The sequence below is a fragment of the Sciurus carolinensis genome, chromosome 13 (assembly GCF_902686445.1).
Source record: "Sciurus carolinensis chromosome 13, mSciCar1.2, whole genome shotgun sequence".
Taxonomy (NCBI): domain Eukaryota; kingdom Metazoa; phylum Chordata; class Mammalia; order Rodentia; family Sciuridae; genus Sciurus; species Sciurus carolinensis.
In genome coordinates, this window is record NC_062225.1 from 6510099 (window position 1) to 6527306 (window position 17208).

The 17208-nt window shown below is 46.2% G+C and overlaps 1 protein-coding gene across 1 annotated transcript in view; it reads right to left on the reverse strand.

The window, feature by feature from the left end:
- Positions 1-5747, reverse strand: part of Tmem131 (transmembrane protein 131) — a 155769-nt gene extending 150022 nt beyond the window's left edge. The window contains exon 1 of the mRNA XM_047522346.1: positions 5184-5747. Coding sequence (XP_047378302.1) covers positions 5184-5364 — 181 coding nt within the window. The 5' untranslated portion in view covers positions 5365-5747. The remainder of the gene's footprint in view (positions 1-5183) is intronic.
- Between the last annotated feature and the right edge of the window lie 11461 nt (positions 5748-17208).

Below are 17208 nucleotides of genomic sequence, written 5' to 3' on the forward strand. Positions count from 1 at the left end.
TTTGGCTCTAAGGACAGAGGGACAGGGGTGGACTCCTAGCCCTAACATCTACAGCCTGCTGACTGCGGGTGGGGAGTGTGCGAGGGATTGAACCCAAGGCCTGCGCATGCTAAGCTAGCGTTCCATCACAGAGCCACATCCCAGCTCTTTTTAGTTTTGAGACAGGGTCTCACCAAGTTGACTAGGCTGGCCTTGGACTTGTGTTCTCCCTGCCTGAGCCACTGGGGAGCTGGGATCACAGATGAGCAACACTGAGTCCCGCTGACAGTGGTTTATTAACGTCTCCAAGCCTCAGTTTCATACATGATCTACACACGGGGTTTCATGAAGATCTAATATTTGTAAAATCCAAAGCCACTGGAGTGAAGGTCTGGGTGAGGATCCGCAGCTCGTTTTAGTCACAAGTGGAAGCAACATGTGGGGAACACAAAGGTGGTGTTGCTCTGTGTCCTGCTACAGCAAACTTCCAAGGACACCTACACCTAGGCTGAGGTCTTCTGCCGTGGGTTGGGCATGTATGTATGTATTTTGTACTGAGGATTGAGCCCAGGGCTACTTTACCAATGACCTACATTCCTAGTCATTTATTTACATTTTTAAATTTTGAGACAGGGTCTTGCTAAGTTGCAAGAGGTTGGCCTTGAAATCCTCCCTGCAGCCTCCTAAGTCATGAGGATGATGTCACCGTGCCTGCCTGGCTTTACCTGCACTCCTGACTCTAAAACCCAGGAAACAGGTATGAAAAATGGAAGATGAGGTCATTTTAGGCAAATCTTCATTCAAGACCATTTATGTATTGCAGATGCTGACAGGTTCTAACCTACAGAAATTCCAGTCTAGGTGAAGAATTACACTAATGAAATCACTTAAGTAGCTAAGCAGGCAGTTCATGACTGTCAGGATGAGCAAGTGAGCAGCCAAGACATCCCAAATACAGAGGGGCACACAGGACTGAACAGGAATGGGAAAGGGTGTCCCAGACAGTGTCCAAGGCTGGAGATCAAAGGTCCAGGGAGAGCTGACGGACACAGGGCATCACAGGTACTGATCCTACTGGGAAAAATGTCAAAAGTGAGTCCACTGTAGCAGAAGAATAATGATGGCATTAATAACAATTGGGTAACTAGAGGTGGTGCAAGATAACCCTGGCCTGGACACAAATGGACAAGGACATGCAATGGGCAACTGGAGAGCAGCGATGGACAGTTGGGGCACAAAGGTAACGAAGAAGTCCAAAGTTCAGAAGCAAAACTGGGCCCAATGCTGCTGAGGACAGACAGTAAGGGGGCTCTTAATGTGGTAAAGCCAATCACAAAGCTCAGGTCACACGAGGTCAGTCAAAGTGTCAAACATCCAGCAAAGATTTCATTCTTTTCCCCAAATGTATTATCTTATCATTACTCTGGATAGAAAATTAGACAATTTTTTAATACCTCTATTTTATTTATTTTTTTATGTGGTGTTGAGGATCAAACCCAGTGCCTCACATGTACTAGGCAAGCACTCCACCACTGAGCCACAACCTCAGCTCCAAATTAGACAATTTTACATGTGCTCCCAAAGCTGAGCTTTCAGGCAGTTTCCTATGAAGCTCCACTGTAAGAATGATAACGCGGAAAACAGTTACTAGCAAGAGGAGGGAGGCAAACTTCCCACTCCAGGACTCCAGAACTCCTCACAGTGCGCAGCAGTTTTTAGTAAAAGCTGAAGTTCATTAGTGAAGTGCTTAGTAAGTAATTTCTCTTTCCACAGGCCCCAAAAGGTAGCCCCTCTATCTGCACACAAAGTAAATATCTCACTCTTCAGAAAGTCACCTTTAAAATTTATCCTGACATTATAAAGTAATAATCTGACTAAGAAAAAACCTCTCTCCTAGTCAACTCTACTACCCTACGGCAAATCACTAGTGTGTCTCCACCTCTTTTCCTCTGACCTCAGTCCTAAGCACTTGTCCTTGGGCTCTGGAGAGAAAACCTTTGTGTTGTTCCTCAGCACTTATGGCACAAATACAGCATGAAACAAGTATGTGACCAGCAAACTATGGTACACCAGCAAAAAATGATTTTTAGGGGCTGGGGAGATAGCTCAGTCGGTAGAGTGCTTGCCTTGCAAGCACAAGGCCCTGGGTTCGATCCCCAGCACCCCCCAAAAAAAAAAAAAAAATGATTTTTAAGTCCTGATAAAGACTGTCAAATTACCTTGCCATCCATCACCAATTAAGGATTACACATGTGACATTCATATTTAAGTTGTCAGGATCTGAAACAATCATATTTCTGGAAAATGAACAAGTTCATACTTAATAGATACCTACATTATAGCTCTTCATTTATCATAAATTAAAAGGCACCATGCCTTCCAAAAATCCATTTCACAATCAAACTACGCTATATATGTAAGAGACTTTTTTGCATTAACTCTTATTTGCTTGTCTTAATGGGCTGATTTATAGCTGAAAAGAAACTAAAAAATATCCAAATATATACACGTAAATATTTTCACTCTACATATTTTTAAGGTGTATTTCCCCCTCCCCCACACACATACACTCACTATTCTTAATATCTAGATCCTAGCCTCAAGAAAGATCTTGACACTAACTCAGAATAAGTGAGTTATCTGTAGTAATTATAGTACGTTCTACCTCTGGCAACTATTTCAAAGTCCTTACAAACTTTTTTTGAGCACAGCCCAGTCTCAAAGATCCCTTTCCTCTGGACAAGTGATAACACACCTCACAGATCAGTTAAGATGGATGTTAAGATACAAGAATGCTAAAAGACACAGGATGTTAAGACAAGAAATGGTTCATGCTCTGGCTCAAAAATAACATCGAGTTCCAACGCGGAAAACTGCATTAGGTAATCTAGCGATGTCTGCGGCTTTTCTTTAGGACACAATGAGTTTTGTTTTGAAGATTTTTTAGTGAAATTCTACTGCAATGCAGGAAAAATACACAAACATACAAAATACCCAGAGAACTATCCTTAAAATTGCAGGTGAATCTTAACTTTGAAAATTTAAACTAGTTCTTAGCTTTAAAGAATCCTCAGGGGCGTAAATGAATAAACTCAACCGGGCTACCTTCAGACAACAGCCCAGACTTGCTGAAAAGCCTCAACAACAACCTTTTGGGGCAAATGTTATGTTTATGCCACATCAGATGCCAAATTCATAGTGTCACAATCATGTAAGAAAATCAATTGCATTTCCCCTACTTACTCAAAAACACTGGCATTTGCTCAGCAGGGAAGTTTACAGCACAGGCCATTTGTAGGGATATCTTAGGGAATATTTGATTAGAACCAGACCCGTTAATGATGGGCAGAGGCCTATGTTCTACATTAATATAATCACCATCAGTACATTGGATAACTACTTTGCTCATACAAATTGCTGGTACAGATTCTGCAGGGGCCACAAAGGATATGTGATTTAGCCAGGACCACTGGCTGGCTGAACCACTTCTTTTTTTACTTAACACTTTGGAAACTATTCTCCTGGGCAAGCCTTACATACATTTATGGATATTTAGAGAGGTGTGCTAAAATTTGAAAAAACACAAATGGGAATGTGGCAAATATATTTTAGGCTGACAGATGTCAAACAAGAGATTTGTTTACTTAACTGAACCCGGAGATTTAGCATATAAAATGACTGTTGGGAAAAGATGCAGAAAGTATAATACAAATCTAATGCTTTACTGCGCTCAATCATGATTTTATTTCCCTGGGCTAACAGCTCATGAAGACATTCATTCACTCACAGGCTAAGTGCCTACTGTGTGGCTGGCACTGTGGAAGGTAAGTAAAGGAATAGGAAAACAAGAACACAACATCCCCTATTAAATTATTGCATGTCAGGGTTTACAGAACACCTAGGCAGGATGGGCAACTGTATGAATACTCAATAACCACATCTGTAAACAATGATGATTAGGCCTGACTAATCCTAAAGCAGCAATACTTCACTCTGGAAATAATCTTGCCTGTCAATTAATCCTTGCTATAGATGGCAATTGTCTGAAAAATTTCCAAATATGTTAACCCAGGCTAAGGTTGCCTAGAAAGTGAGGGAATGTCACATTCTGAACAAAAATAAATGGTAAACTGAAGCACAATGACACTTAAACGCTAATTTGGTTGGCATCTGCTCTGGCCTTCAATAACAGCAAAAAGCAAATAACCAGTCATAAAGTACAACATCAACTCTACAGTCGCCATGGCAAGAAATTATGTTGTTGTGGAGTTAATGTGAAACGGAAGCTTAAACTGACAAGTTTCTTAAAGAAAAAAAGTATTCACTTTAGTGACTTCTTCATTAAGGCTCCATGAACACTTATATTTCCCTAGGCTCAAAAACAGGTAGTACAGACAAATTTACACAAATTGGGTGGTCAAGATTTTAAAATAACTTTTGGCCTTGTCAAAGTGCCAGTTTTACAGCCAGACAACCCTAACGAGTTTTAAAAATAGGGGCCAGCCCTTAACTGTAAATCACAGTCAAAAGATCTGCAAAATGAAAACTTACTTAATTTTAAAGTCTTACACATCAAAGAGAAAAACATCGAATTATATGTGTATCTTAAAATAAGTAAGAAACATAAACTGGCTTTCAATAGCGTGCTCGAGAGTTGAATAGAATTGTGTTTAAAACTACTGATGAGCTAAACGGTCATCACTACCGCAAAGCGACAGTGAAGAAGGAAGCCAGAGAAATAAGATTCCCCTCACAGACACCTTTAAACACATCCAAATTTTGGAAGCCGTGTTCTGAAGCCTTTTCACCGACCTTGTTATTTTTACTACGACATTTTAAAGCGAGCTCCGTCTGCACGCCGTTATCAAAAATGCAACACCCCCACCCCCCAAAAAGTGTCCCAAGATGTACCTATTAGCAGCAATCGAGCCTAAAAAACATGCCCCTCCTACAGAGCACAGCGGGCCGAGTGGCAAGAACGTTCGAGCTCGGGAAGTTTGGAAATGGCAGTGATAGGAGACAAGGGGAAGAGACCACGGAGCCCAGGCGCAACTCCGCGCGGCCGACGCGGCGAGCTGGCATCCGAGCTGCAAGTTCGCGGCCCGGGACCGGACTCGACCCACCAACTTCGCGCCGGGGCCGACGCGGCCTCCGCGAGAGCCGTGACAGCGCAGCGGCCGCGGGTGCCGGCGGCGGACACTCACCTTCCTTCTCGGCCCGCGCCGCGGCCACCACGAGGGTCATCACCAGGTGCAGCGCTCCCAGGAGGCCCGCGGCCGCGCTCCGCGGACCCCCGCCGCGGCCGGCCGCGGGCTCCAGCCCGGCCCCGGCGGACGCGGAGGCGGCGGCGGCGGCTCCTGCTCCTCCTCCCGCCCGCTTCCCCATCGCTGCCGGCCGGGGGCCGCCGCGCTCGAGCTCCGGCGCGGCCCTTCTCGGCGACGCGGCGGCGCGGGAGCCGTGGTCCGGGATCTGGCCGCGGTGCCGGGTGCGAGAGCGGTTCCGGGCCCAGGGCTCGGGCTCGGGCGTGGGTCTGGGTCCGTGCGTGCGTGTAAGCGAGAGTGTCAGTCACGGCCTCGGCCTCGGCATCGCCTACGAGGAGCCGGAACGGAGAGGCCGCGGGTCAGGCACAGCGGGCGGCCATACTGGAAACGGGCAAGGACCGCGGGCCCTGGGCGCTGGCCTGCGAGGGGCGGGGCTCGGCTCTGGGCACCGCCCCCGACGTGCCGACACCTGGGCCTGCCTTTCCGCCCCGGAGTCCGTCGGTCCCAATTCCTCGTCCCGTTCTCGGGGGTTCACGCCTTCACCGGCCAGACGGGTCCGGGACAACACAACCCGACCCCATCATTGCTGCCCCGCCAGGGAAGGGGAGGGAGGCAGGCCCGGGCCCAGGCGCCAGGACTTATGATGGCCGCTCACGCTTCGCGGAGGCGTGACGGCGATCACGTGGAGACGGGCAGCCACGCCGCGCAGCCGCCGTGGGCGGGGGCGGGGCTGGGACCGGGGCGGGGCGGCGGGGCTCCTGGGAGCTTCAGCCGCGCCTCCGGCGCTGGGGTAGCTCTTCTGTGCTGCAATGCGAGAACTTTCCAGGTGTCTGAGCACGCGTCCGGACCCCGGCCGAGCGAGGAAAATCCATTCCAGTGATTCCTTCTGGTGGCAGCTCCAAAAGGAAGCTTTAGGCCGCTTAGACGTCGAGAATTCCCTGAGTCTGATTCAGTTCCTGGTGGTGCTTGAGGACCTAGACTCGTCATCAGTGATTCCCAAACTAGTACTCAGGAGTCGCTTCTTGGCATCCTAGTACCCCTGGCCTGTGCCCTCATTGCCCCAAGACCCTGGAGGGAGACTGTTTTTTTTTTGTTTTTTGGGTTGCTGGGGATCGAACCCAGGGCCTTGTGCTTACAAGGCAAGCACTCTACCGACTGAGCTATCTCCTCAGCCCCCGAGACTGTTCTTTAGAACAAACATCCAGGGGCCATGCTGGCTTTCTCTGTCTTGGAATGCTTCTTAAGACATTTCTACTCATATTTCCTTAAAAGGCCCCAAATGCTGCGTCCTTTCATCTCCTTCTAGAGCCACATCATCTCTCTTAGATTCCTTTTTCATCTCTTGGTGTTGGTGGCTGTTCCTCTTCACAAGGCTTAACTATGAACAACCTGGGCGAGTGGGGGAGTCACTCTTACTCATCTTAGGGCCTTCCCCAACTCTATTCCAGCACCATTTTAGTTCGCTCAGCTGTTTGCTGAGTGTCACTATATTTACAAGACCGCGTTTGCCCATTATACATCTTGGGACAAACCAGATAAGAAAATAAGGTTTCAGAGACTTAACAAAAAGGACAGGCACAATAGGCATGCCTATAATCTCAGCCGTTTAGGAAGCAGAAGCAGAAGGATTTCAAGTTCAAGGCCAGATTGGGCAGCTTGAGACTCTTTGTCTCAAAATAAAAAAAATAAAATAAAAAAATAAAAAACTTAAAAGACTGGGGATGAATAAAAACAGGCAAGATTTCTAAGGCTTTGAACTCACGGAAGAAATCAAGTCCAAGGATAAGTGCCTCAACTGGGTCCTATCCTCCAGTGTGAGGCAGTAGCCCTTCCCCCATTGCCAGGTTCAAGGCAAGCAAGCCTCTCCAACCATGAAATGCTCAAGTTCTCTTAAGCAGGAATCAACTACTTCCCCTATTAGCCTGAAGCACAGGAGTCTCATGGGAAATAACTTGCATATGTCTATAATTGGAGCTTAGACATATACAGACAAGTTTGATCAGAAGTCAATCCCATGAAGCTAATGAGGCTTAGGCTGCAGTGCCCTTCTTGCACAAGTTTCTCCCAGGGCCTAGCACCTAGTTATTTATTTGTAAGTTTGTATTCTGTTCTTAAAGGCACCCTTCTACTAATTGGGTAAGCGTTAAGGACCTGCCATACCTGAACTCTCTCCTGTAGATGGACACTGGAAACAGGAGGGGTCGTGACAAAAGTTTCTTCCCAGGAAAGGATGATAATGTAGCAGTAAAAGAAGTTATCTTTCTGGACAACTTGCTAACCTGAAGTTGAGCCATGGTCACACCTCCGTCTGCTCCCAGTCAGGACACTCGTGTATCTCCAGATCCTCCTGCATCTGAGTTGTGAACTTCCCAACTCCCCTTTTTGGGTATTCAAGAGAGCTGAGCATCTGGAAGGTGGAGGCTATGTAGCTGGCAGGGAGAACCTACTACCCGCTAAACCAGTGTTTCTCAAAGTGTTACCCCTAGTTGCAGCACCTGGGATCTTGTTAGAAATGCAAATTAGCAAGCCACAAACCAGACCTGTGGAGTCAGAGACTCTAGGTTGAGATTGTAAATAGCATTTTAGGCTGCCTTTGCTAAAAGCAGTGACTCTTCAGGTCTGCATATTCCCAATAGTAACTAAAAGTAGAATAAAGCCTGGTATCCCTGCCTTCATCTTGGATCTGTCTCCTTTATTATCTTAAAACTTTGGGTCTAGTTCCTGCTCGACTCCGCAGGTAGACATGTTAATCATTTAAGGAGTGTTCATCTAAAAACTAGTAATAACTTAGTGGTTTCCCTAACCTCGCTTGTCCCCCTTAAAGATTTGTAGCATCAAACCCCTGCAGTCCCCAGTCATTGTCCCCTTTCAGGATCACAGACCTGATCTGATAGATGAAAATCCTGAACAACCAGTGGAGATTACCCACCGCCCCTCCAGGGACACAGAACTTCTCCAGAGCCACCTCACAGAAACAGAACAGAGATTGATCCACCAAACCACAGTTTGACCAAGACTGCCAGATTATACCAACCTCTCCCCCCACACCCGCCACTGCCCAAACTCTTCCTTCCTGTATTTTTTAAAATACCAAATGCTTCGTGAATTTGCTTGTCATCCTTGCACAGGGAACAAGGGTGTGTGCTGCCAAAGTGAGTGTCCCTCCCCTATTGAGACCTAAGGCACTGTTAGCACCCTGAAGTCAGGGTTGAGCTGCTGGATCTCATTTTGTCTTCCCAGGATGGTCATATCAATGAAAAAGTTTCCTTTTCTGTGTGGTTTTAGGTGTGAGTGGCCAGACCTAGTTTGTTGCCCCCACCTTCACCCTGCGGTTGGCAAGGACTATGGTAACAAACTTCAATTGTTGTTTTAACAAGTCACCTGGGGGGCTTTGGGTACATGCTCAAGGTTGAAGACCATTGCACTAAATTGATTTACGCCAAAAGCTGCAATCTGCTGGGATGCCTCGTTTTCTATTCACTTCGCTTTCTAGCCTGATTAGTAAATTACCACTACTAGAGGCAGAGTTATAAGGGACTCAGATATATTTTGGCTTCAATTCCAGCCTTTCTTTATCTGAGCTATACGATGCTGGGCAAATTACTTGATCTTTTTCTTGCCTCCATTTCCTTATCTATACGATGGGTTTAGTAACTAAGAAATTTGCAGATATTAAGCAAGATGTATTTATAAATCATATAGAATAGTGTCTCGCTCATAAAAGATTGTCAGAAGTGATTATTATTTATGCCTTCTTTGAAACACTAGGCATAGTAAGACTTTCAAAGATCATTGTTCAATTTCTTTTTATTTATTACTCATTTATTGGTACTGGGGATTGAACCCAGGGGCACTTTACCCCTGAGTTACATCCTCAGCATTTTTTATTTTTATTTATTTTTTTATTTTGAGGCAGGGTCTCACTAAGTTCCTGAAACTGACCTTGATCCCTTGATTTGGGGATCCTCCTGTCTCAGCCTCTGCCTCTGGAGTCACTGACGTTACAGGTATGCTCCACTCCACCCAACTCATTGATCAACTTATACCCCTACATCATTCCACAAAATATTTTAGAAAGCTTACAAGAACACTTGCATTATTCTATTATACAATATATCCATTGTACACATATGTGTGTATATATGTATGTATACTAAGTGTATGTCTATAAATATATATGTGTTAACATTTGGAACCAGGAAAAAAGCATACATTGGAGTTTCTGGAGTTCTGTTTGGCTGACTCCCTAGGTGAATGTATGGGGTCTCCTGCCATTCAACACCATCTGTATCCTTTCTAGTTTCAACTTTATGTCACCAGCCAGATCTCACCATCTTTATTGCTGTCCCCCGCCATGTGTCTAATAGACAACTTACATGCACATAAACTGGCAATCTTTTCCCCAAACCTGCTTCCCCCACCTCCCTTCTTATCTCCAAGAGGACTCCAACCGTCCAGCTGCACAGGCCAAAACCCTGGGAGTCATTCTTACTCTTCCCCAGACACATGGGAATTCACCCGCTCCGCATTACCTCCAGTGCTGCCCTCTGGCATGAGCTGCCTGGCTTTCTGCTGGAGATTCCTAATAGGTCCTCCTGTTTCCACCTGTAAAAGGGAAAATTTCCACTTACAGCCCTTGCCTATTACATATCAAAATGGAATGCTGAGTTATACCATACCTGGTGCTGACCAACTGAAGCTGATAAAGGTCTGTGGACTTTTACCCCATTGCCAGGCCCTTCTAAGACCTACCCGAACACTTGTTCCTGCCCAGTGAACAGAGAGACGCGTTTTCAATGCTGTTCCACCCCAGAGTGCTGGTTCGCAACCCTCAATTAACAACCACCATGAACACCACCCCGCCCCTCCCTCTTTCTAGCACTTGAAAAGCCAGGACTTTTCCTGATTATTCAGCTTTTCCCCTGGTGAGTTTCCAGGTCTTGAACTTTTCCCATGCTGAGTTTCCATGCCTGGCAAGTATATGAACAGCAACTTGGTGGTCTTGGCTTTGTATTTAACATCAATGTATACCTTTATTGTCAACCTGAGAGCCAGAGTGATCCATTTAAAACATGAAACATCTCTCCTCCCTCCTTCCATGGTTCCCATCTCAGGGTTAAAGTCAAAGCCCTCATGAAGGCCCCCACGACTCTTGCAGGATTTGGCTACGTGGTCTTTGACGTCCATTCCCGCTGCAGTATTCTGGGCTCTATCTGTGTCGACTGGCCTGGCGCCATTTTGTTCCTGGAGCATCCCCAGCATACTTTTGGCCCCTGCCTTAAACTCTTTCTCACTAACATCTCAGCTGATTTTTTCTTTAAATATTTTTATTAGTTGTCAATGGGCCTTTATTTTTTTAAATTTTATTTTCTATGTCGTGCATGAAAATCAAACCCAGTGCCTCACACATGCTAGGCAAGCGCTCTACCACGGAGCCACAACCCCAGCCCCTCAGCTGATTTTTAATTTTTTAATTTGTCCTCAGCTGTCTCCTTCATCTGGTCCAGAGTATAATAAACTAAGCCCACAACAATTAAGTGAATAAGAAATGTAGCATATTGTCTATGATCTTTAGTACTCAGAGTAATCTGCTCAGACTTAAGTCCTGGACTTTGTGAACCTGATTTTTTTTGTTTTTATTTTTAAGAACAACACCAGTGGAACCTTATCAAAGAATAAGGCACAAAATGAGCAGACTAGTCTCTGATAGGTTTCTGTTGATGTTATGAAAAAAAAAAGATGTAACGATGCACTGCTGTAGTCCCAGCTACTTGAAAGCCTGAAGCAGGAGGATCATGAGTTCGAGGTCAGCCTCAGCAACTGAGCAAGACCCTGTCTCAAAAAATTAAAAGGGCTGAGGATGAAGCTCAGTAGTAGAGTGCTATTGGGTTCAATATTGGGATTTGTGGGGTGAAACATCAACACACCAAACCTAGGGCTCAAGTCTGTTAATTTACTAGATTAGTTACCCTAGGCGAGTAGCCCAGGGTAGGTCAAATAACTTCAGACAAGCACTTCAAGCCGAAGGAAGAGGGGGCAACTTCTGTGGTGGTGGGCTGAGCTCTGTCGGTAGGGATCCCTCCTATTCGAAGGTCTTCTTTTCATACATTCCTCAAGAAAACTAGATTCCTTTGCATCTTCCAAGTCCACCTGACCTAAGGTCCTGTCAGTGACCATGAGCATGACCACATACACACTTCAACAAATTGCAGTTGGAGGCTAGAATTAAGTGCGATTTTGCTCAATACCGTCTTTCCAAACTGAATGGCACATTTTACAATCCTGTTTAATCTTTCTAGAATTCCTAAGACATTTTTTCATAGCAAACACCCTAGTTTGAAAATGAACCAAAATCTCAGTCTGCCCTTTTAAACTCTCATCAGTCTCTCAAAACCCTCTTTCCCTCTCTTACGATATTTATTACCAATCTTGTGACTTTTAAAGTTTCATGTGACTTGGTGGTATTTCCATGAAAAGGAGGGAGGTGATTTTCCTGAAGTCAGGGGATACCCCTAGTATTTTTCTTGTTCCTTCCACCCACCCCTTACCAATCCTCGATAGTGCTCGATTAGTAATTTGACATTGATTTTCAAGGTTCCCTGAGTTCCTGAACTTTTCTAAACACCATTATTAAAGAAATCTGTCTCACCCATCTTTCAATTGTATTTACAATTGCAAGTTTCAGTGATAATTAGCAGCCTTGGAAAGCCATTCAGAAAGCCATTCAGGGGAAAAAAGACATGGAACAATGTGTTGAGGGACCTTTGTGTTACTACCTCTATTATTTAACTGTAATTGAAAGAATTCCAGGAGTCGGGGCTGGGAATGTGGCCGCATAGTCAAGAGTTTGCCTGATGTGCACCAGGCCTGCCATGGATCCCCAGAACCCAGAAAGAAAAATATATGATCCAGAAACATTCAGTAAGGGCAAGAACCAATAAATTCAAAATGCAGATGGAGACAGAAACAATGAAAAACAAAAACCTAATTTTTTTTTTTTTTTTTTTTGGCAGGACTAGAGATCGAACCCAGGGTCCCGGGCATGCTGGGTAAGTGCTCTACCACTGAGCTACATCCCTAGCCCCAGAGGTGCCTGGGCCTTACAGCATTTGGCAGGACCTTGGAAAGCCCCTCTCTCACCTAAAGAGACAGTGCCAGTGGCCTTCCAAGGCCACGCTTGCAGGTATGGTTCAACACGGGAGGCTTGAGTCCCACCTGCATTAACTCCTCTGGTTACTCTGTGACCCTGGAAGGACACCTAAGTGCCTCTGGTCATTAACACGATGCACAGAGACTTGTGTGTCTCTAAGGTATGCAGAAGTGTGTAGGGCTGAGCCTGGGCCCATAGCCCTGGGGTGTGACACGGTGCTCCTCCCTGCCTCCCTGGTCACTGCCACCGGTTCCTAATGGAGATGCTTGTCAGAGCACTGCCGCTGTGTCCGGCACATCACCTGTCCTCCCTCTGAGAGCAGCGCTCCCCTGTCCACAGGCACACAGATTTATTCTTCGTGATCTTGCCTTTCCTGCCAAAGCGGATATGAACTCCCACCCAATGCTGGTCTGATCAGGTTCTCTTGAAATTCTCGTTAAGAGATACGGATTCTGAAGACGAGTCTGAGTTATGTAAATGGCCGTTTATACCGTTTATACTGCCCACTGTCCCCTGCTGCTGAGGTCCCCAGAGCTGCCCTGAGCTCTCGTCCCTCTTCAGGATTGGTTGCTCAGTGTCACGATCTGTTTTCTGTTGCTGTAACAGAATACCCGAGGCTGGATAATTTATGATGAACAGGAATTTATTGAACTCGTGGTGCTGGAGGCTGGCAAGCCCAGTGACACTTGCCAGCTCTTGGTGAGGGCCTTCTGGCTGCATGATACCATGGCAGAGGGCATCACGTGGCGAGAGAGCGGGACCATGCAAACCAGGCCTCTCTTCCTCGTCTTGTAAAGCCTCTGATCCCATCATGGGGACCCCACCCTCATGAACTCATGGAATCCTAATTACCTCCCAAAGGCCCTCGTCCAAATACCTCAGCATGAATTTGGGGATTAGGTGTCCAACACATGAACTTTTGGGGAACACGTTCACACCATGGCGTTCAGCATTTCCATGAACGCTATGAAAAAAATTGACATATATGTATATTTAAGAGAGTGGGGTGGTGGGGTGAGTGGGGTGGCGGGAGAGGATCCTTTCTCTTCTGAGTGCCGTAGGGTGGGACGCCTCTAAGATGGCTGCCAATCTTCTCCACATTTTTCTGGAAACCACTTCTTCCCTTCTTGAGGATGAACCTCATAACACTTCTGCTGAGTAGAATATGGCCACAGCATTGTGATTTTACTTCAAGAGTAGATTTAAAAATCTCTGTGTTTGTCTGTCTCTACCTCTCTCTCTCTCCTCCCTCTGGGAAAAGAAAGCGGGGAGTCATGAGGATCCCTGTGGATAGGCCCACTTGTCCAGGCGCACCTCTGGCCCTCAGCCAAGGCCCTGAGGCCCCAGCAGCCGCCTGTGAGCTTAGAAGCTAAATGGGAGCCTTGCAGTGACATTGGGCTTGGCTGACACCTTGTTTAGACTTGGAAAGTTTGCACCGATTGTTCAAAGATAACAAATGTGAACAAATAAGCAACAGAGTCCTCCGGGGGACATTATGTAAAGTTTCAGATAAGAATGTGAACAAAAGGAAGTTACTTTCCCTATGGGATGGAGCTCTGCAAACCTGAGCAGAGACCTTCCTTCCTTCCCACAGCCCTTGCAAGGACTGGGGGTCAGAGCTGCACATGCGCAGTTGCCCATGCTGCTGGACACGGAGGCTTGTCTTAAAACTTTTTTTCTTCTTCCTGATTTCTTTTGTAACTATAGAAATGTGTATGTTAATGGGGACAGCTGGGAGGAATACAGACATTTTTCAAAGCCACTTCCCCCCTTTACAATGAACTAGGATGCTTCCTGTGAATTACATTATGAAAAAGTAAGGATTAAAATAGAATAACAAATGATTCTAAAACGATTTTAAATTAGATTTATTCTTGCTCATTAAGGAGGTAAACCAAACATTGCAGAATAATAGGACATTTAAAATATGATGTTGTTTGATTAAAGAATCCCTTCATATATCACAGTGTCTCAGTCACTGGCCCTAAGTGGTGGTTGAAGCTCAGGTTCAAGGCTCTGCCTTAGCGTTCTGGGTTTTTGGTTTTTGTTGTTTTGTTTTGAAGTACTGGAAATGGAACCCAATGATTTCCTTTCTTCTTCTTCTTCTTTTTTTTTTTTTTTTTTCCTTTTTGCGGTGCTGGGGATCGAACCCAGGGCCCTGTGCTTGCAAGGCAAGCACTTTACCAACTAAGCTATCTCCCCAGCCCCCTTTTTTCTTATTATTATTATTATGAGACAGGGTTTTACTAAATTGCAGAGGCTGGCCTCTAACTTGTGATCCTCCTGCCTCAACCTCCTGGGTCTCTGGGATTACAGACAAGTGCCACTGTGCTTCTTTTTTGTTTGTTTTTGTTTTTTGAGACAGGATCTCACTAATATGTCCAGGCTGGCCTCAAACTCAGGATTCCCCTACCTTAGCCTCCCGGGTAGCTGGGAATACAGGTGGGTGCCTACCCAATTTCTTGTTGTTTTTTTAAACTTTTGGTGGGGGGTACCAGGGATTGGACTCAGGAGCCCTCGACCACTGAGCCACATGGTCACCTCGGGCTGGAGTTGTGGCTCCGTGGTGGGGTGCTCACCTGACATGTGAAAGTCCCTGGGTTTGATACTCAGCACCACATATAAATAAATTAAATTAAACGAAAGATCCATTGACATCTACAAATATATATATTTTAAAAAACTCAAAAAACAGGAACTCGACCTTGGGTGGTCCACAGAACTCTTCCAGGTTTCACCAGTTCTGATGCCTTGTGTGTGAGTGCGTGTGTACTGCGGTGCAGTCTCATCCCACAGAGTCCCTGTCACCGCTGCCGCAGCCCAGGCCGCGACCCGCTCCCTGACCACCCGCCCTCCCATGCCGCCCTCCTGCAGCCTGCAACCTGGGCTCCTCTCCATCGCCATGAGCCCCTTATTTTGAGAATGTGACAAGTGGGATCAGACACCTTTTGAGAGGGGCCTCCTCCCACCCCTTTCCGGGGACATAAGTTGCCTGGGATCTGCCCACTGTCACTCAACTCAGTGAAGTATCGTAAACATTTCCAGCTCAATAGTGTATACGGGGAAACTCGGCAGCAGTTAGTCCCTCAGCGTCGCGGGGCACTGCTCATCCCCCTGCGGGTACCAAATCCAAGAACGGCTCTAGTTCCTCGTGTAAAATAGCCTGTGTCTGCATGAACCTCTGCACGTCCTCCTGTGTGCTTTAATGACTTAATTGTTCTTCTGGGACTGGGGATCGAACCCAGGGCTGCTCTACCACTAAGCCACGTCTGCAGCCATTTTTTATTCTTAGTTTTGAGATGAGGTCTTGCTAAGTGGCCCAGCCTGGCATCAATCTTGTGATCCTCCTAAATCTCCCCCATGTGCTTTAAATCATCTCTAGGGTGCTTATAATACCTCGTGCCATGTAATGTTCCTTAAGTAGTTGTGTGTGTGTTTTTTTTTTTTTTTTTTTTTTTGGGAATAGTGACTAGGAAAACAGTCTGAATATGTTTGATACAGATGTGATTTTTTTCTGAATTTTCAATGCATGGTTGATTGAATTCTAGGATATGGATTGTATGGATATGGGGGCCAACTGTTTTTGGAAACGGCAATTGAACTGTTTGGGTATTTAGATTTTAGATTTAATCTATTCTTGTGCTAAGTAATATTATACATGTTTATAGAAACTTTTTTTTTGGTACCTTGGGAATTGAACCCAGGGGCTCTTAACCACGGAGCCACATCCCCGCCCCTTTTTATTATTTTTTTAAATTTTGAGACAGGGTCTCGCTAAGTTGTTCGGGGCCTTGCTAAGTTTCTGAGGCTGACTTTGAACTCTTGATCCTCCTGCCTCGGGCTCCCAAGCCTCTAGGCTTGCAGGCGTGGCCACCGCACCTGGCAGACAAACGGCTTTCAAGGGCAGCCCATTTAAACTGGTACCAGTTTTTATTTTGCTTCAGTTCCTCTTCCATCAGCGGCCATGTGTACCTTGGTGGCTTTTACCCTCCATTTAGAGGTCATCTGATTCCACTTTGCATGGCCTGTGCTGACGGGGGGAACAGTCCCCCACTGTGCCATTTGGCTGATCATCTGAGGTCATCGTGAGCACAAAGCGTTTTTCTAAGTTCACAGAGCTCTCCGCTCAGGGCCAGCTGGACGCAGAAGCCTCCCTGACCACCTCTGAAGCGCCCTGGCCTCCTCTCTCTCTCTGGTTCTTTCCTGCACTATATTTAACTTCAGAACACTTGTCCTCTCTTGACACATTGTCTATTTATTTGTTTACTGTCTCCCACCTTCCAGTGCAATCTCCAGGAGAAAAGGAACTCCAGGGCTTCGAGCGCTTTCTGTGCCTTAAGGTGGTCAAGAGGACAGGAATCCAACCCGAAATGAATGAATGAATGATTTCTCCTACTGTCAGGGAGGGATGGGGAGCAGCCTCTACTTGGAGAAGTGAAAGGAGATGTGAATTCAACAGGAAGGACTTGGGATCCATCAAAGATCTCCACTTGAGCCGAGCCGAGCCGTAGAGTGGAGAAGGAAGTCAGCGATAAAAGTCACAAGGTAATGATGAATAGCAAGATGGGAGGGGGATGTGTCTCAGGCCGCAGAATCGGACGTGCAAGGGGAAAAGGCTGCATTTTTCTGCAACTCAGCTCAATTGCTAATTCGAGGCTCAATTCCAAAAGGCCGGATGCACTTGATAGCTGTGGAGTTGTGGTCCTGCCCCACCTTTGCCCAGAGGTGACGGGGTGAGACCTGGAATCTGCATTCACTGTGGACGATTTAATTCCTGCCTCTGTGCAGGCGGGAAGACTGGGACTCGGTGCTCTGAGC